The sequence below is a fragment of the Suncus etruscus genome, chromosome 4 (genome assembly GCF_024139225.1).
Source record: "Suncus etruscus isolate mSunEtr1 chromosome 4, mSunEtr1.pri.cur, whole genome shotgun sequence".
Classification (NCBI taxonomy): Eukaryota; Metazoa; Chordata; class Mammalia; order Eulipotyphla; family Soricidae; genus Suncus; species Suncus etruscus.
The window spans coordinates 133,232,693-133,248,678 of record NC_064851.1 but is presented as its reverse complement, the minus strand read 5'-3'; the positions used below and the strand labels follow the sequence as shown (position 1 = coordinate 133,248,678).

Genomic DNA, 15,986 nt, shown 5'->3' with positions numbered 1-15,986 from the left:
ACATACAATGGCTTGGATTGGACAACCTAGTATGCCTGAAGCCTAGAAATGGTCTTATGCCAGAAAATTTCAGGAGTAAGTTCTCCTTGTATTTAGGCCCAGACTTTTCCTTTCCATGTCCCCCATATTTTGCTGTGCCTATGCAAACAATTGCCACTCTAACACTGTTTTTGCTGCACTTCTTTAACTCTTATCCTTAAAAAAAAAAAAAAGAAGAAGAAAATTTTATTAAACCTTCTTCTAGGCCTTTAATGAGTTCATTGGTGATTCAGTGATTTTCAAAAATATACTTGCTACTGAAGCTTTTTTTCTCTTCTATCTTGTTAGTTTTATCTGTTTTTTTTTTTTAAATAACTTTGCCTTTGTTCTTTCTGAAACAAATTATGATCAGTTATGTCAACTATGTGATATATTTTCTTTAAATAAAAATTTTTTTTTGTTTTTGGGCCACACCCGGTGATGCTCAGGGGTTACTCCTGGTTATGCACTCATAAGTTGCTCCTGGCTTGGGGGACCATATGGGAGGCCGGGAGATCGAACTGTGGTCCGTCCTAGGCTAGCGCAGGCAAGACAAGCACCTTACCTCTAGCACCGCTGCGCCGGCCCCAATTTCTTTCAATAAATTAGACTATAAAAGCATTAGAGCGCAAGACTAAACTAGCAGGTAACATAAAGGAAAGGGCTAAGGAGTATGGGTAGATCAGGAAAAGGGGGTGAGTTATAAAGTGAATAATAGAATTGCACTCAATGTGAATTTTGGAGGGACCCACACCCAGTAAAGTTTAGAGATCACTTGTGGAGGTACTTGGGGGACCAGACGGGGTGTTGAGGATTAAAATTTAGGTCAGCCACATGCCAGGAAAGTCCATTATCCACTCTACTATCTTTCCTGCTCACTTAGAATGAATTGAATGTGGTATAAACAGGTTTTGAGTTATAATAATGCACATCTGGAACTTATAATGCAGTTACTTCAACAGAAAAAAATTAAGTAGAAATTAAAGTTGCAGAAATATAACTTTATTATCCATTATGGCAGCATTGTCTAAATATTCTGTATAAAGGAACAGTCACCCTTAAGGTTGGATAATTGTTAATTTATCTTTTAGTCTAGTCTTCTCGGCAACTTACCTGCCCCTTTTGGTGAAGAAATGAGAGGCATTGCAGATGTTACTGGAATTCCTTATGGTAAAGTTTATTTTGCAACTGTTTGATTTAATGAGGCTTTTTCTATTGTGATATGGCATGCATACATTTAAATGCACTGATATTCCATATATATCTCAATATAGCTTGTTTTTGTTTTCAAAGAACACCTCATGGTGTTCAGGTGCTGCTTCCCACTCTGTTCAGATGTCACTCTCAGCAGTGTTCAGGGGACCATGCAGTGGTAGGGATCAGAGCTCAACTTCTTGTATGCAAAGCATATACTTAACCCATTGAGCTATCTGTCTTCCCCTCAATATAGCTGTCTTGTTTTGGATTTTGTTGGACTGGGAATTGAAACCAGGTCTCATGTATACAAGACATGCTTTACATTGAGCCACATCCCTGGTTTTCAGAAATAGTTTTCATAAGGCATTGACTGAAGCTGGGGAGATAGGTAAGTCCAAAATTGCTGTTCAGCACCAATTTCCCAAGCACTAATTTTGATGTAGCTTCTAAGCATTGCTGGACATGGTCACCCCCAAAATTAAAAAAGGCATGTAAATATGTAATTACAACTTTAATCAAAATACAGTAAATTTAAACAATTCAGCATGCTCCATCATTCCTCTTCACAAACATTCCCATGTTCCCAGGTGTCCCTTATTTTTCTTTGGTGATATGTACTTTTTTTTGGTCTTTTTGTTTGTTTGTTTTCGGGCCACACCCAGCTGTACTCAGGCATTACTCCTGGCTCTGTGCTCAGAAATCACTCCTGGCAGGCTTAGGGGACCATATGTGATACTAAGGATCAAACCCGGGTTGGCCACATGCAAGGCAAACACACTACCCACTGTGCTATGGCTCCAGACCACCATATATTAATTTTTATCTCTTCTTGAGATTCTTTTTTGTGTCAGTAGAAGCAGAATTTTGGCATTACTCCAGACAGTTGTAGTGCTAGTGATTAAACTAGGGTTGACCATAAATTGCAAGGCCATTACTTTAATCACTGTACTATCTCTCCAGCCCTAGTTAAATCTTTTTTTTAAAAATTTTTTTTGTACTGTTGTCAGGGTTCCTGTATATTGACAATTTTTTTCTTGTATTTTCTTACAGGAGAGATTATTTCATTCAATATTTTCTATGAGCTTTTTACCATGTGTACTTCAGTGATAACAGAAGACAAAAAAGGTAAATGTATACAAGGCAAGGTGGGCTGTACAAAGCACAAAGTAAAGGAAAAATCTAAATGGGATTAGAAATAGTAAATTTTAATGCAACCTCTGGGCCTTTTAGATCTTGGTGAGTTGTTAAATTTAAAACTCCTTAAAAATGGGCCTGGCGAGGTGGCGCTAGAGGTAAGGTGTCTGCCTTGTAAGCGCTAGCCAAGGATCAGGACCGTGGTTTGATCCCCCAGTGTCCCATATGGTCCCCCCAAGCCAGGGGTGATTTCTGAGCGCTTAGCCAGGAGTAACCCCTGAGCATCGAATGGGTGTGGCCCGAAAAACAAAAACAAAAACAAAATTAAAAAAAAAAAACTTCTTAAAAATGACTAAAGTAAAGCAATTTCAAGTTTACAAAAATTGTGGAGCATTTGGGCTTCCAAACATTCTTACCTTCCTTATATAAGTTTACTTATACCTATATACTTTTACTTTACTTATCTTCAACTGCATAATGACCTCAGACTTTCCTTGAAACCCAAGACAGGCTTTTATTTTTTTTAAGACAGGCTTTTTTTAAAAAAAAAAAAATAGCTATTTAAGCACCATGGTTACAAACATGTTTGTAGTTGGATTTTAGTTATTAAAAAAAAAAAAAAGAACACCTCTCCTTCATCAATACAATGTTTCCACCACCAATGCCCCATCTTCCTCCTCCCCAACCCCATGCCTGTATTTGAGATAAGCATTCTACATCTTTCACTCACTAGCATTGTCATGATAGTTGTTAATGTAGTTATTCTCTAACTTCATTCACCACTCTGTGATAAGCTTCTATCATGGCCGGTCCTTCCAGCCTTCATTCTATTGTGTCTGGGTATTATTACAGTAATGTCCAAGACAGATTTTTATTTCCTACTTAACAGAGCTTATGCTGTGCTTATGTAGAACAGCCTAGCCTCACTTTCCTGTATTGTTCTTGGCTGGCTCCCCAAAAACATGGCATGCAGTGATTTATCCTGATACTCTCTAGATATAAACTCTACAATACCTAAATCTTGTGCCCGGTGGTAGGTGGACCGTGTCTACAGAAAAACATGTTGGAAAGTCACATGAATTGAGGTCATGGCCAGGTAGTGACATGTCATAGTCGTCCAACCACTGTTCCTACTCCCATATTTCAATTTTACCTGGATCTTACCTGTGCCCAGATATTGTGGGGATTCTGATTATCATCACAGAAAATACAGTTTGATTTCAATAAGCCTCATGATTTCAGAAACATGAAGCTCTGATTCATGAAGGCTTAATCATGAAACCAATTAAGAAGCTGTTTTCTTAATCTTAGATTGAAGAGTTTTATTTATCAGTTAAGCAAAACTTGTAGCTGTGACTTTGAGTCAGTCATATTATCATTAATGCTGCCCCTTGTCTTTCTTATCTTCAATTAGGTCACCTACTTCATGCACGAAACATGGATTTTGGAGTATTTCTTGGGTGAGTAGTAGTTCCCATGAAGAATAGATATTACCTTGATTGGGAAAAAAGTCTCAAGCCAGGCTCAGAATATGACCAGAAGTGAAAATACTGAATTCCTGATTTTGAGACAGCTTTATAATGTGCCTAAAGTCCTCCAGGTACACATCTTAGTTTACTGCTTACAAGGCAGAATAGCATTCTGTTTTATGACTTCTTGATCTTTCTGGAATTAAATTAGAACCATGGATTTTTATAGTGTGTATTGTACTAGAAAAGTTCAGTTAACTTCTTGAGCTTCAGTGTACCATGTGGAAAATAAAAGGGAAATCATTGACACGGTAAGTTCTTGTTGAGTTATTAGGGTAGGTAGCTCCTCACGTAAATGCCTGACCATCATCAGCATGCTCACCACTGTTATCATCGTTCTTAACTGTCCTTAAATTTTATCTTTTATAGATGGAATGTAGATAATAATTCCTGGGTCGTAACTGAAGAACTAAAACCCTTAACAGTGAATTTGGACTTTCAAAGAAATAATAAGACTGTCTTCAAGTCTTCAACCTTTGCTGGCTATGTAGGCATGTTAACAGGAATGAAACCAGTAAGCAATCTTCTGTTATATAATTTTACAAGTAGCTCTGTGCCTACTTTACTCTCTGGAAAGGGTGGATTCTAAGAAAATGGGGACCGGAAAGGAATCTGAAGCCCCAATTTATCCCTTTGTACTTCTTCTTACCTTCATAGGTATGAGCTTGCATGATAGAGAAGAGTAGAAAGGAAATGGAGTTTTTCTGAGGAAAAAGCATGTGTCTGGGTGTCAAGGGCTGAGAGTCGAAATCTGGGATCTGATCCTGGGTCTGCCACTCAGGCAAGTTAGGCATTAATTCTCTGCACTTCAGTTTCCCTGTCAGAAAAATGTGGCTAATATCTCGCCTACTTATCTCATGCACTCAATATGAAAAGGGTTTGAACTTAAGCACTTACGAACTTAAACAAAAAAAACACCTCTGTTAATAGAAGTGATACTTTGCATTCCACATTGCTTAATTCAAAGCTTTGATATACCCCTAAAAACAATGAGGGCCTGGAACTGGACGGTTAAGTTTCTGACATAATTTTCCCCCCTTTCAGGGACTGTTTAGTCTTACACTAAATGAACGTTTCAGTACAAATGGCGGATATCTGGGTGAGTAGAGAGTGTTTTTCCAAGATGGTTAAGAAGAGCACTAGGCTACACCCCTTGTAGCTGTCAATTGTCTAACCTCAACCACAGCCTTGACACTTTGTGTGACGTCCTGCAGGTATCATCGAGTGGATGCTGGGAAAGAAAGATGCCAGATGGATAGGGTTTATTACCAGATCAGTCCTGGAAAATGGTACAAGGTAAACAAACTGATTGCCTTATTATCAAGTATAACGGTTCTTAATTGAAAATGTTACATTATGATAGTTTTAGGTGGATAATATGACTCAATATTTTTATGTATTGCAAAATGATTACCCCATGAGTCTACTTAATAGCCACATGTGTGTCACATGCCACTACTATTTTTAAAAATTTTGGAATCAGCAGTAGTACAGGCAGGGCACTTACTTGCCTTGCATGCAGCTGACCCAGGTTCAATACTCAGTACCCCATATGGACCTTTGAGCCCTGCCAGGAATAATTTATGAATGTAGAACCAAGAGTAATCCCTGATCACCCTGGAAACAACTCCCCCCAAATATTATAGTTTGGATTATGTATTTACAATCGTGTTGATATTTATTTTTCTGGTGTATGTTACTGCCTCATCTTAACATCACCAAAGTGTCTCAGATACCTCACCCATGCCTGTGTGTCTCCTCAAGTTCTCCCACCCTCATCCTAGCCTGGTGCTCTCAGGTATTTCGTTTGTTTTTTTTGTTATTTTAGATGACACATGGCAATGCTCAGGGATTACATCTGTCTCTGTGCTCAGAAAACACTCTTGGCAGGCTCAGGGACTATATGGGATGCCAGGGATCAAAATCAAGTCCTCTACAAGGCAAACACACTACCTTGTATGCTATTATTGCAGCCCAACAATTTTTTTTTCTTATGAGAATTTTGGGGTGAGATTAAGTAGTGATGAGGAGGCTGGGGAGGGGTTCTCTCTCCATGATTCTCAAATATCTGAGAATATCTTATACCCAGGTCCTACAGCAGTGCTGGGGCCACATCTGACAGTGTTCAGTGACCACGTTGTACTAAGTTTCAAACTGGGGCCAACTGTATACAAGTCATGTACCTTCACCCTGGACTATCTCTCCAGATCTCGTAGAAGAACTTTTAAAGTTTATCCTCTTTTTTTTTTTTTTTTTGGGCCACACCCGGCGGTGCTCAGGGGTTACTCCTGGCTGTCTGCTCAGAAATAGCTCCTGGCAGGCACGGGGGACCATATGGGACACTGGGATTCGAACCAACCACCTTTGGTCCTGGATCGGCTGCTTGCAAGGCAAACACCGCTGTGCTATCTCTCCGGGCCCAAGGTTTATCCTCTTAACAACTTTATTTCCTCAGCAGCTTTCCAATGTACAAACAGTTGTCTCCACTATTGCCATACTGCATGCTACATCTCTGCAATAGGAAGCTTGTATTCTTCAACTATTTCACCAGTTTTCCGACCCCCACTCATTCCTCCACTTCTGTTCTCTATGTGTTTTTTGGAAATTGGGCTTTGTTTTTGGATACCTCATATTAGTGAGACTCTTCAGTATGTGCCTTTGACTTATTCCACTTAGCATGGTACACTTAAGGTTTGTTCATGTTGTTGCAATGGCAAGATTTCATTTTTTTTTTTTTTTGTGGCTGAAAAATATTTCTGTGTGTTACAGTTTATTAAGCCCTTAATGGACAGTTACATTGTCTTCATGTATTGGCTATTATAAATAATGCTTCAACAATTATGGAGATATAGGTATTTTTTCATATTATTCATTTCTTTTTGTTTGTATAAGTACCCAGAAGTATAACTGAAGCTCATATAGTTTTTTGTTTGTTTTAATTTTATTTTATCGAAACACTTGTGATCTACAATGTCCTTCATAGTTGAATTTCAGATATACAATAAATCAGGTAGGGCCCTTTCCACCACCAGTGTCAACCTCCTTCCACCAATGGACCCAGAGTGTATCCTATACCAAACTTTTCCCCCTGGCCTGCCAGTGTAACAGGCCCTTTTGAGTTCAGATTGTTAAAGTTTAGGTCCCTTGATTCTATTATCATTGACTTTGGCTTGGATTAATAAATAAATTCTGTCCTTATTTATTTCCCCTCTTGTGCACATGAGACCACTTGGCCCCTAACCCCCAGCCTTTCTTTACTCCTTTCCTTTTAGTTTTATAGAAAAACGCAGCTCCATATAGTTCTTTAAAATTTCTTGAGCCATTGCTTTTCTGTACCATTTTATAGTCTCACTGGCAGTGTACTGGAACTCTTTCTTTGCATTTTTTTGTATCACTTGTTACTACTTAAATTTATTTAATCCTTTCAAATTCAATTACTTTTTGGGTTTTGATCCACACTCAGCACTGCTCAGTGTCTAATGCTGGCTGCTCAAGAATGACCCTTCTTCAAGTGATGCTTGAGGGATCATTTGTGGTACCAGGGTTCCACACTGGGGTTGACTTACATACAAAGCAAAGCTTCTGACCTCCCATACTATCTCTTTAGCCCTCTCTTGAAATTTTTATAAACACCATTTTAACAAGTGTGAAGTGAAATCTCATCATTTGCCATTTCTTTGATTTATGATCATGAGCAAATTGATCATGTGATTTTTATCCTTCATTTTGTTCATGTGCTTCCCATTACTGGTTTTCAGGGAATGAGACTGAGTTGTTGTTTTGGAAATTCAGTTATTCTATTTCTTTGGTTGGTTGGGTTTTTTTGTTTGGTTTGGTTTGGTTTGGTTTGGTTTGATTTTTGGGTCACACCCAATGGCGCTCAGGGGTCACTCCTGGCTCTGTGCTCAGAAGTTGCTCCTGGCAGGCACAGGAGCCCCTATGGGATGCTGGGGTTCCAATCACTGTCTGATCGAATCAGCTGCATGCAAGGCAAATGCCCTACCACTGTGCTATCTCTCCAGCCCCAATAATTCACTTAAATTTTTAATATTCCTAATTTTCAAGTTTTGAAATATAGTTCAGATTTACTTTTTTATTTCAGACTAGTAAGGGATTATTTCTCCCAGAGCTGACTGTCATGATCATTTTGAAAAGTACTCTGGGACTAGAGAAATAGCTCAGAGGGTTCAGTATTCTGCACAGCATAGTCCCCTATGTTCTGCGCGGGGAGTCACCCTGAGTACAGCTGGATAAAGCCAAAAAAAAATAAATTATTTTAAATTTACTTCTCAAACAAGGGCTAGAGAAATAGTACACTAGGTAAAGTATTTGCATTAAATACAGATGAGCCAAGTTCAATCCCTAGAATCCTATAAGGTCCCCAAATTCTGAACACAGAACTAAGCCCTGGGCACAGGTGTGGCCCAAAAGCAAACCAGAACCAAAAAAAAAACTATTCTTCAAATTCTTTGTTTTTCCCTTAAGTTCCAAAGCAGGGAGAGTTAAAATTTTCCATTCGAAGTTAACTAAAACTCTCCCCGCTTTGGATATTTCTATCTAGTTATGAAGAAGCTAAGAATATATTGACCAAATCCAAGATATTGGCCCCGGCATACTTTATCCTAGGAGGCAATAAGTCTGGAGAAGGATGTGTGATTACACGAAGCAGAAAACAGTCTTTAGATGTATATGAGTAAGTACCATTAGTAGACACTACCGTATAGATTGACATTTGTGCAAAAGGAAGGTAAGAAATCTGAATCTCTCTTTTTGAATCTAGATTAGACACCAAGTTGGACAGGTGGTATGTGGTACAAACAAATTATGACCGTTGGAAAAATCCCTTCTTCCTTGATGATCGAAGGAAACCTGCAAAGATATGTCTAAACCGGATCTCCCAAGAGGTATATCATGGAGTCTTGTAGAGAAAATAATGGGAACATTAGAGAATATCTTAATTCTGACATTTATTTGATCTTTAAAAAATTTGCAATTCTCATTATATTATTGTTAGACAGTCCCAATTAAGTTTTTGTTTTGTTTGTAAAAGGACAAGATTTAGAGAACAGAGGCATAGTTTAATGGGTAAGCACTTGCCTTGCAGCAGGAAGTTCAGGTTCAATCCCAGACAACCCCTGAACACTGCAGGGTATGGCCCAAATAAACAATTAAACAGCAAAATTTTTGCTGTGTTACCTTTTGGGGGGAAGGATGATTTGAGTAGTTTCCTTTAATGCCAGGGGCCCAGTGGGCTACTCCCACACTATGCTAGTGGGATGAGGAATTGGGGACTTTTGCTCCTGGCAATGCCCAGAGGAGCAAGCTCTCTTGTGAATTGCATGTGCTCAGCCTGTTGAGCTCTCTGGCCCCTAGTACTTTCTTAATCTATTGTGGGCATCTATGAAGCGGAATCAGACAGACAATTTAAAGAAGAGAAGAAGCAGAACTTGAAAGTGATACATAGAGCCTTTACTGCTGCTTCTAACAGCCTCAGAAATTACTTTTAGTGCATTTATGGGGAACATTAGTTATCTTCAATGACTTGGTTTCTAATGGTCCATTTATGTTAATAAATGTTAATAAATAGCTGCTGACATTTATAACTCATGAACACTATTTTTATATTTTAGAATATCTCACTTGCAGATTTGTATGATGTCCTGTCAACAAAACCTGTCCTCAACAAGGTATTTGAATAAATAAATAATTTATAAAATTTATAAAAAAATTATTTAAAAATCATAAAATAAAATTAAAAATTTAGGGGAAGGATTTGGTTCTTTAATTTTAATCTCTTCCCATTATATTGAATCAGTCAGAACTAGAATCCCAGCTCATGTTTCACTTAGAGCTGATTTCTGAAATAGTTTTGTATAACTGAAACCATGACATTTGGTCTGTGATGAAGACATTGATCACAATGGCTTGATGTCCAAATTGGTCAGAGCATTGTTTCCATTTTTGATTATGCTTACATGGAATTTATCTTCGTGTCTCTGTCTGTCCTATGCAATAGTCTGCAATGAACACTTTAGACAACCAAATTCAAGTCTAAAATCTATTTTCAAACAGAGCTTTGTATTTAGGGGTTTAGGGTTTCTCTAAAACTTTATTATATCCTTCTACTTTTCTGCACACAAGAGCTTTAAAAATGTAAGAAAGTTTCCTCATCATCTATCCCCAACCACCATGTGGCTTGACCTGGAATAATGGTTTTATTGGACTCAATTGTTTATTATTATTTGTTATCAATTTTATATCTATTTATAATATTATGTTAATCATCTAATATTAAATAAGTTCAGCAATTCAAGCCATTATAAAATTATAAACATCTGTAAAATCAATTTTTCTTTCAGCTGACTGCATTCACAACCTTGATAGATGTTACCAATGATCGCTTTGAAACCTATGTGCGAGATTGTCCAGACCCCTGTATTGGGTGGTGAGCATCAAGCAGCTGTTGCAAACCCTACCTGCAGCAAGTGGCTCCATTCTGATGATGGAAGCAGATAGCCTGCGTAGCCCACACTCTCCTTCCAAAAGAGCAGATGTTCTCTAATCATGAACTTACCTTTCTCAGAATGTTTACAATTCACAGGCTGCTTTTGCCCTAACAGTTGATTGTTGTTTTGTATTGATAAATTTCTTGACATAAAGTACAGAGTTTGCTGAGTTCCATTTCACTTTGACCATTGGGGCAGAGGATGTGCAGTCACACTGCTGTCTGTCCTCCATGGAATGAAGCCAAGGTGTTGTGGGTGTTGTGGTTCTGTGAGTGCTGAATTCAGTGTATGCTTGTGGCTATACTTCAGTACTCTGCATGACTAGATTTTCACTTTGACCTGCATATATGAATGTTTTTCAGCATAGAATATTTTTCTTATAAGTTCTAACTACTACTGTTCACATAAATTTACCATTTACATCTTTGCTTTCTGTGACAGCAGTGTGATTTCACTAGCTGATGGGAGGGAATAATAGAGATATTTGATTGTATATTTCTTGAAAAGGGCACTAAATATACATTTGATTCTGAGTAGGAGTACTTTGTGGAGCTTACAAAATAATCAACACACAAGCCCTTCTTGATACACAGACTTGAAATGTTCCCTTTTTCATAATTCCTCTACCTCCTATAACCCCAGGAAGTACTTAACTTCAAAAAATAGTTTCAGGTTCTGTTCTCATGAAAAATAGGAAAGGAATCCAATATTTTACTAACACTATATATGACTTAATGAACCAAATTTTAGCTTTCCCTTCTGATCAAATATATTTTTAAAACTCAATATTAAAAATGTTTTTCATAAGTCTACTTAGGAAAGAATTAATAAAAGTTGTTAATCTTTCTCAAACTTTCATAATTAACTGTGAAACATATGCTACTTGGATAAGATTGTATCCACTTCATTTCTTTATAATATTGGTTGTTTTCATGCATGACATTCAATAAAACAGTCATGGGAAGTAGTGTCAGGCAGTGTCAAGTCCAGTGATTGATTGGTGATGTGTTTTGTTTTGTTTTGTTTTTTGGAGCTCTGTATGTCCCAAGCTATCTCTCTGAGTCTAGTTCTCTGCACATCATTTTGGTTTCCATTGGGAAACCATCAACTTGCATCTACTTGCACTTTTTTTTCTCCCTACCCTGGGTCTGAGTTCAGTTTGTGAAAGTTTCTACTCTTGGTCTATTTGTGGTTCTAATTACATTAGTAATTGAACAATCTGGGCATTGGGTTTGCCCTTGCATGACCCTAAAGAAAAAGAAAAGCAACAGAAGAATTCTGAAATAGAAAAGCTCAGGCTTTCTCACGGAAGCTAGTCCCACGTCAGAGGATATGTTTTGTTAGTTGAGTTAAATTTACACAATACTCCACAACCAAGGGTTACCTATGAAGGTCCCAACTGCCCTGACCTATCCACTAACCCTGTTTATAGGCCCAGGGAGGTTAGTTGTCTGACCAGGCTTGTCAGCTCACATGGGCACTGAGAGAGGCATTTCCCAGCCAAGGGCCACAAACTAACTGTGTGTTGCACAATTTCTGTGGCATTTCCACATGTCTTAGGACAGCTTTTGTTCCAGACTGACTATCTAAGGATTCTTGCTCATCAGACAGTCTCTGATAGCAGAGACAGCTGTAGTGGGACAGAGGACACATTTGTTTTTCTGGCTCAGGTAATGAAGACCTTGCTGACCAGTGAGGCAAAGGGGTATCAGGCTCACTGGCAGAGCAACCCCTGATATCGCCCAGGTTTTTCTCCACTATTTCCTCTGCTGTGACTCAAATGTCATGTATTGTATTTGGGAACCACATCAGGCAGTGTTCAGGATTTATGTCTGCCTCTGCCCAGGGATCACTCCTGGCAAACTTAGAGAACCATATCAAGTGCTGGGGATTGAACCCAAATACACTTTATGCAAGGCAAACCCCTTACTAGCCCCTTATCTTTTTGGCCCCGTCATAAAGTCCTGATCAAGAATTATGTGCAGGGGCCGGAGAGATAGCATGGAGGTAAGGCGTTTGCCTCTCATGCAGGAGGTCATCGGTTCGAATCCCGGCGTCCCATATATGGTCCTCCCGTGCCTGCCAGGAGCAATTTCTGAGCCTGGAGCCAGGAATAACCCCTGAGCACTGCCGGGTGTGACCCAAAAACCACAAAAAAAAAAAAAAAAAAAAAAAAAGAATTATGTGCAGCAAGATTTCATCGTTTTTGAAAATAGTAAGACATATTGCTGGTGTCTTCATCTCCTTTATCCAGTGATAGTCTAGTAGCAGGTACTGTATTTTCCGGCATATAAGACGACTTTTGAAACAAAAAAAAGTCAACCGAAAATCAGGGGTCGTCTTATATGCTGAGTATATCCTGAAAAATGTTTCAATATGCCACTAAACAAAAATTGTCTGAATATTGCCACAAAACAAATTTTCCAACTCGATCCTGCACCAATCACTGCCAGGCTGCTCGGACAGCCTCTCTAACTCAAGAGGCTTTTTATGCATGCAAATTATACAGTGTTCTGTACCCAAATCTACACTGTAAAAAGCCTGCTCAGATTGGCCAGAGTCAGAGAGGACGTCTATTACAATATAACCTTTGGACCTTTGCTTGTTGTGATTGGCTCACTGTGGAAGATACAGTTGCAGCACAGGACATTCTGTCTTATACAGCAAATATAGGCCTAAACATATGTTTTAACTGTAAAATTAGGTGGTCGTCATATACGCCGGAAAATACGGTATGTTTTCTCCATGCCTTAGCCATTGCATGATTGAGGCCTTTTGTTTGCAGCAACAAGAATGGACCCGAATTAGTGTTTTGCCAAGTAAAATGTCATATGGAAAAAGACAAATGCCAAATGATTCTATTCGTGAAATGTAAAGAAACCAATTAAACAAATAATAATTAAAAAAAAAAACCCTTATAGGGCCGGAGAGATAGCATGGAGGTAAAGTGTTTGCCTCGCATGCATAAGGTCATTGGTTCGAGTCCTGTCATCCCATATGGTCCCCCGAGCCTGCCAGGAGCAATTTCTGAGCATATAGCCAGGAGGAACCCCTGAGCGCTGCTGGGTGTGACAAAAAAACAAAACAAAATAAAAAACCTCATATTGGCTACCAAATTGGGAAATCAAGTATGAAAAGGGCAAAGGGGATCAATTGTATGGAGAGGAAATGGATTTTGGAGGGGAGGAAGAATTGGCAATATTGGACTTATAATTTGAAAGATAATATAGTACAGAAAAATTTTTTAATTTAAAATAGACTGCTGCCTTTTTTTTTCTTTAAAAAATATTTTTGGGGTTTTGGATCACACCCAGTTGTGCTCAGAGATTACTCCTGGAAGTATTTAGGGGACCATATGCCATGCCATGGATGAAACCCAGGCTGACTGCATGCCAAGGAAACACCTTTCCTGCTGTATTATCCCTCTGATTCCTAATTTACACATTATTTAATTGTTTAATAGAAACACAATGTAACAGATGTTCTGTGAACTCTAGGTGGCCTCTTGATTCTCTCTCCCCACATTTTCTGTTTTACCAGTGTGCTACAGGGAGGTTGGCATGCCCTGGCCCAGAGCTCCAGATGTACTGTCATCAGGACATCTGACTCTAGGTGTCCTTTCTTTGTCATTCCTTTATCCATTCCTTTATCTCCCAACTGTACACTGATGATCCACTGAACCCCCTTACAGCTTCATATTTGCCTTTGTAAACAATTCCAGTTATGTCAATGGTTTCCCCAAGCCTTTATGATTCCAGCTTTATTTTGGGCTTTTTCTTTCTTTTGTTTTGGGGTTACTTATGGTGGTGCTTGGTGAGGGGATAATCCTGGCTCTATGCTCAGGAATTACTCCTAAGCTGGACAACTGGGAATTGAACCCAGACCTCCTCTCATGTAAAGCATGCACTTAGTCTGCTGAACTATCTTGATGAAGTTAGATTTGAATTGTTTGAGACAAGCTGGCAATTCAAAACAGCAAAACTCCCAGGTGTAGTTAGACACGTCAGGAAGCACTTGTTTCTGGCCCATTTGTACTTGGCTTTGGAAGAAATTTGACTTTTCTCCTAATGTAAGCAGTTAGGCATTGGATCTGATAGCATGTTTTAGGCAGAATGAGTCCCAGGGAAAACATGTGACCTTGTGTATTTTTGTCCTGATCCCTATAAAAGAGAAGAAAGCAAGTCTGAGAGGAGGAGCTTATGGGTGGGCATGTTGGAGCTGTGCTAGCTAAAAGGTGCTACCACTGCCAAGAAGTGCCGTCCGTGGTCACAGAGATGAGCCCAGAGAGGTCAGGAGGAAGGAGAGGAGAGATGTGAAAGAACCTGAAAACCAGAGGTTTCCCTAAGTCCTGAGAACAGAGCCCCAGAACTGCAACTCAGATCTTTATTTCATTAAAGATGTGGATTACCACCGGTGGTCTTTGCCTAAGACTCTGGATGCAGGGACTTCCAAGAGGAGCAAGTAGGAGTATCTCAAGTTATAAAGAGAGGGCAGAACCTACAAACATATGAAGGTTTCCTTCAAGCTGGGGGGCTGAAGTGCCACAATTGGCATAGAATAGAAAGGATTTGGTGGGTGGAACCTTATGGAGTCCAGTAATTGATGCAAGGATGGGATTAGACAGCCAAGCAGGAGTCAAGAGTAACAGGGGCAGATGCCAAAGTTCATTTCATAGATTTGAAAATGATGTAGAGGCTCCACTTCACTTTTATTTCCACATTGTTTTTCCTACTTAATTAATTCTACTACATTATATTCTATTTTATTGCTAAAGCAATCACTGGCAACTATGCTGTCAAAATCATCAGGGGCAAACAAACTTTGTTCATGTATATGGTAATAGCTGCATAACACACAGGTGTAGCATATCAACTAATAAAAGGAAAATATGTAATTCTGAAAACCTGTAGCACCTGAGTTCACTGTCAATCTTATTTAATATCTGGAAAACAAATTCAAATTATGCTCCTGCATAGTCCAATGGGCTAACAGTTTCCCACACATAGGAAAGATGAGAGATTGGGCTCATACAGGATACTTTCTAAAGTAGGACATAGGATAAGGGGTTTTCCATGCACCTGGACAATGCTGGTTCAATCCCTGGCACTGGTCCCCTGAACACCCCCAAAAGTGATGCCTAAACACAGAACCAGGATTGAGCCCAGGGCTCCACTGGGTGTGATCCCAAAACAAAACAAAAATAGCCATTTCTCTCACATAAACTATTTGTTTGACTCTCAGGTTCTCAGCGTATTGGTGAGATGAAATCTCACTATTATGGTAATTTATGTATATGTAAAAACTTAGAAAATTGTATACTTTATAGTTGATTGAATGTTGGTAATCTCTAAGACAAAATGAAAAACATTGGTAAAATAGGGCACTTGCCTTACAGAATGCCAACCCAGATTCCATCCCTAGTACCACAAGGATCTGCCAAGAATGATCCTTGAGGACAAATGAGAAATTGCTGAGCACAGCCAGGTTGGGGCCCTCCAAAAAATATATGTATATTCCATAACATGATTGGTCTGCTTCATGTGGAGATAATCCAGTTGAGAATATAACAAGACAAGAAAAGTTCAGTTTAGATATTAAACCA

The 15,986-nt window shown here is 38.9% G+C and overlaps 1 protein-coding gene across 2 annotated transcripts in view; it reads left to right on the top strand.

Moving 5' to 3' along the window:
• ASAH1 (N-acylsphingosine amidohydrolase 1) overlaps window positions 1–11,357 on the top strand; it is a 36,280-nt gene extending 24,923 nt beyond the window's left edge. For both annotated transcript variants that reach the window (XM_049772369.1, XM_049772368.1), the window contains 10 exons: window positions 1,110–1,188; window positions 2,266–2,340; window positions 3,764–3,809; window positions 4,248–4,392; window positions 4,923–4,977; window positions 5,093–5,174; window positions 8,440–8,571; window positions 8,659–8,782; window positions 9,509–9,565; window positions 10,238–11,357. In XM_049772369.1, the coding sequence (XP_049628326.1) occupies window positions 1,110–1,188; window positions 2,266–2,340; window positions 3,764–3,809; window positions 4,248–4,392; window positions 4,923–4,977; window positions 5,093–5,174; window positions 8,440–8,571; window positions 8,659–8,782; window positions 9,509–9,565; window positions 10,238–10,327 (885 nt within the window). In that variant the 3' untranslated portion in view covers window positions 10,328–11,357. The remainder of the gene's footprint in view (window positions 1–1,109; window positions 1,189–2,265; window positions 2,341–3,763; window positions 3,810–4,247; window positions 4,393–4,922; window positions 4,978–5,092; window positions 5,175–8,439; window positions 8,572–8,658; window positions 8,783–9,508; window positions 9,566–10,237) is intronic.
• The last annotated feature ends 4,629 nt before the right edge of the window (window positions 11,358–15,986 follow it).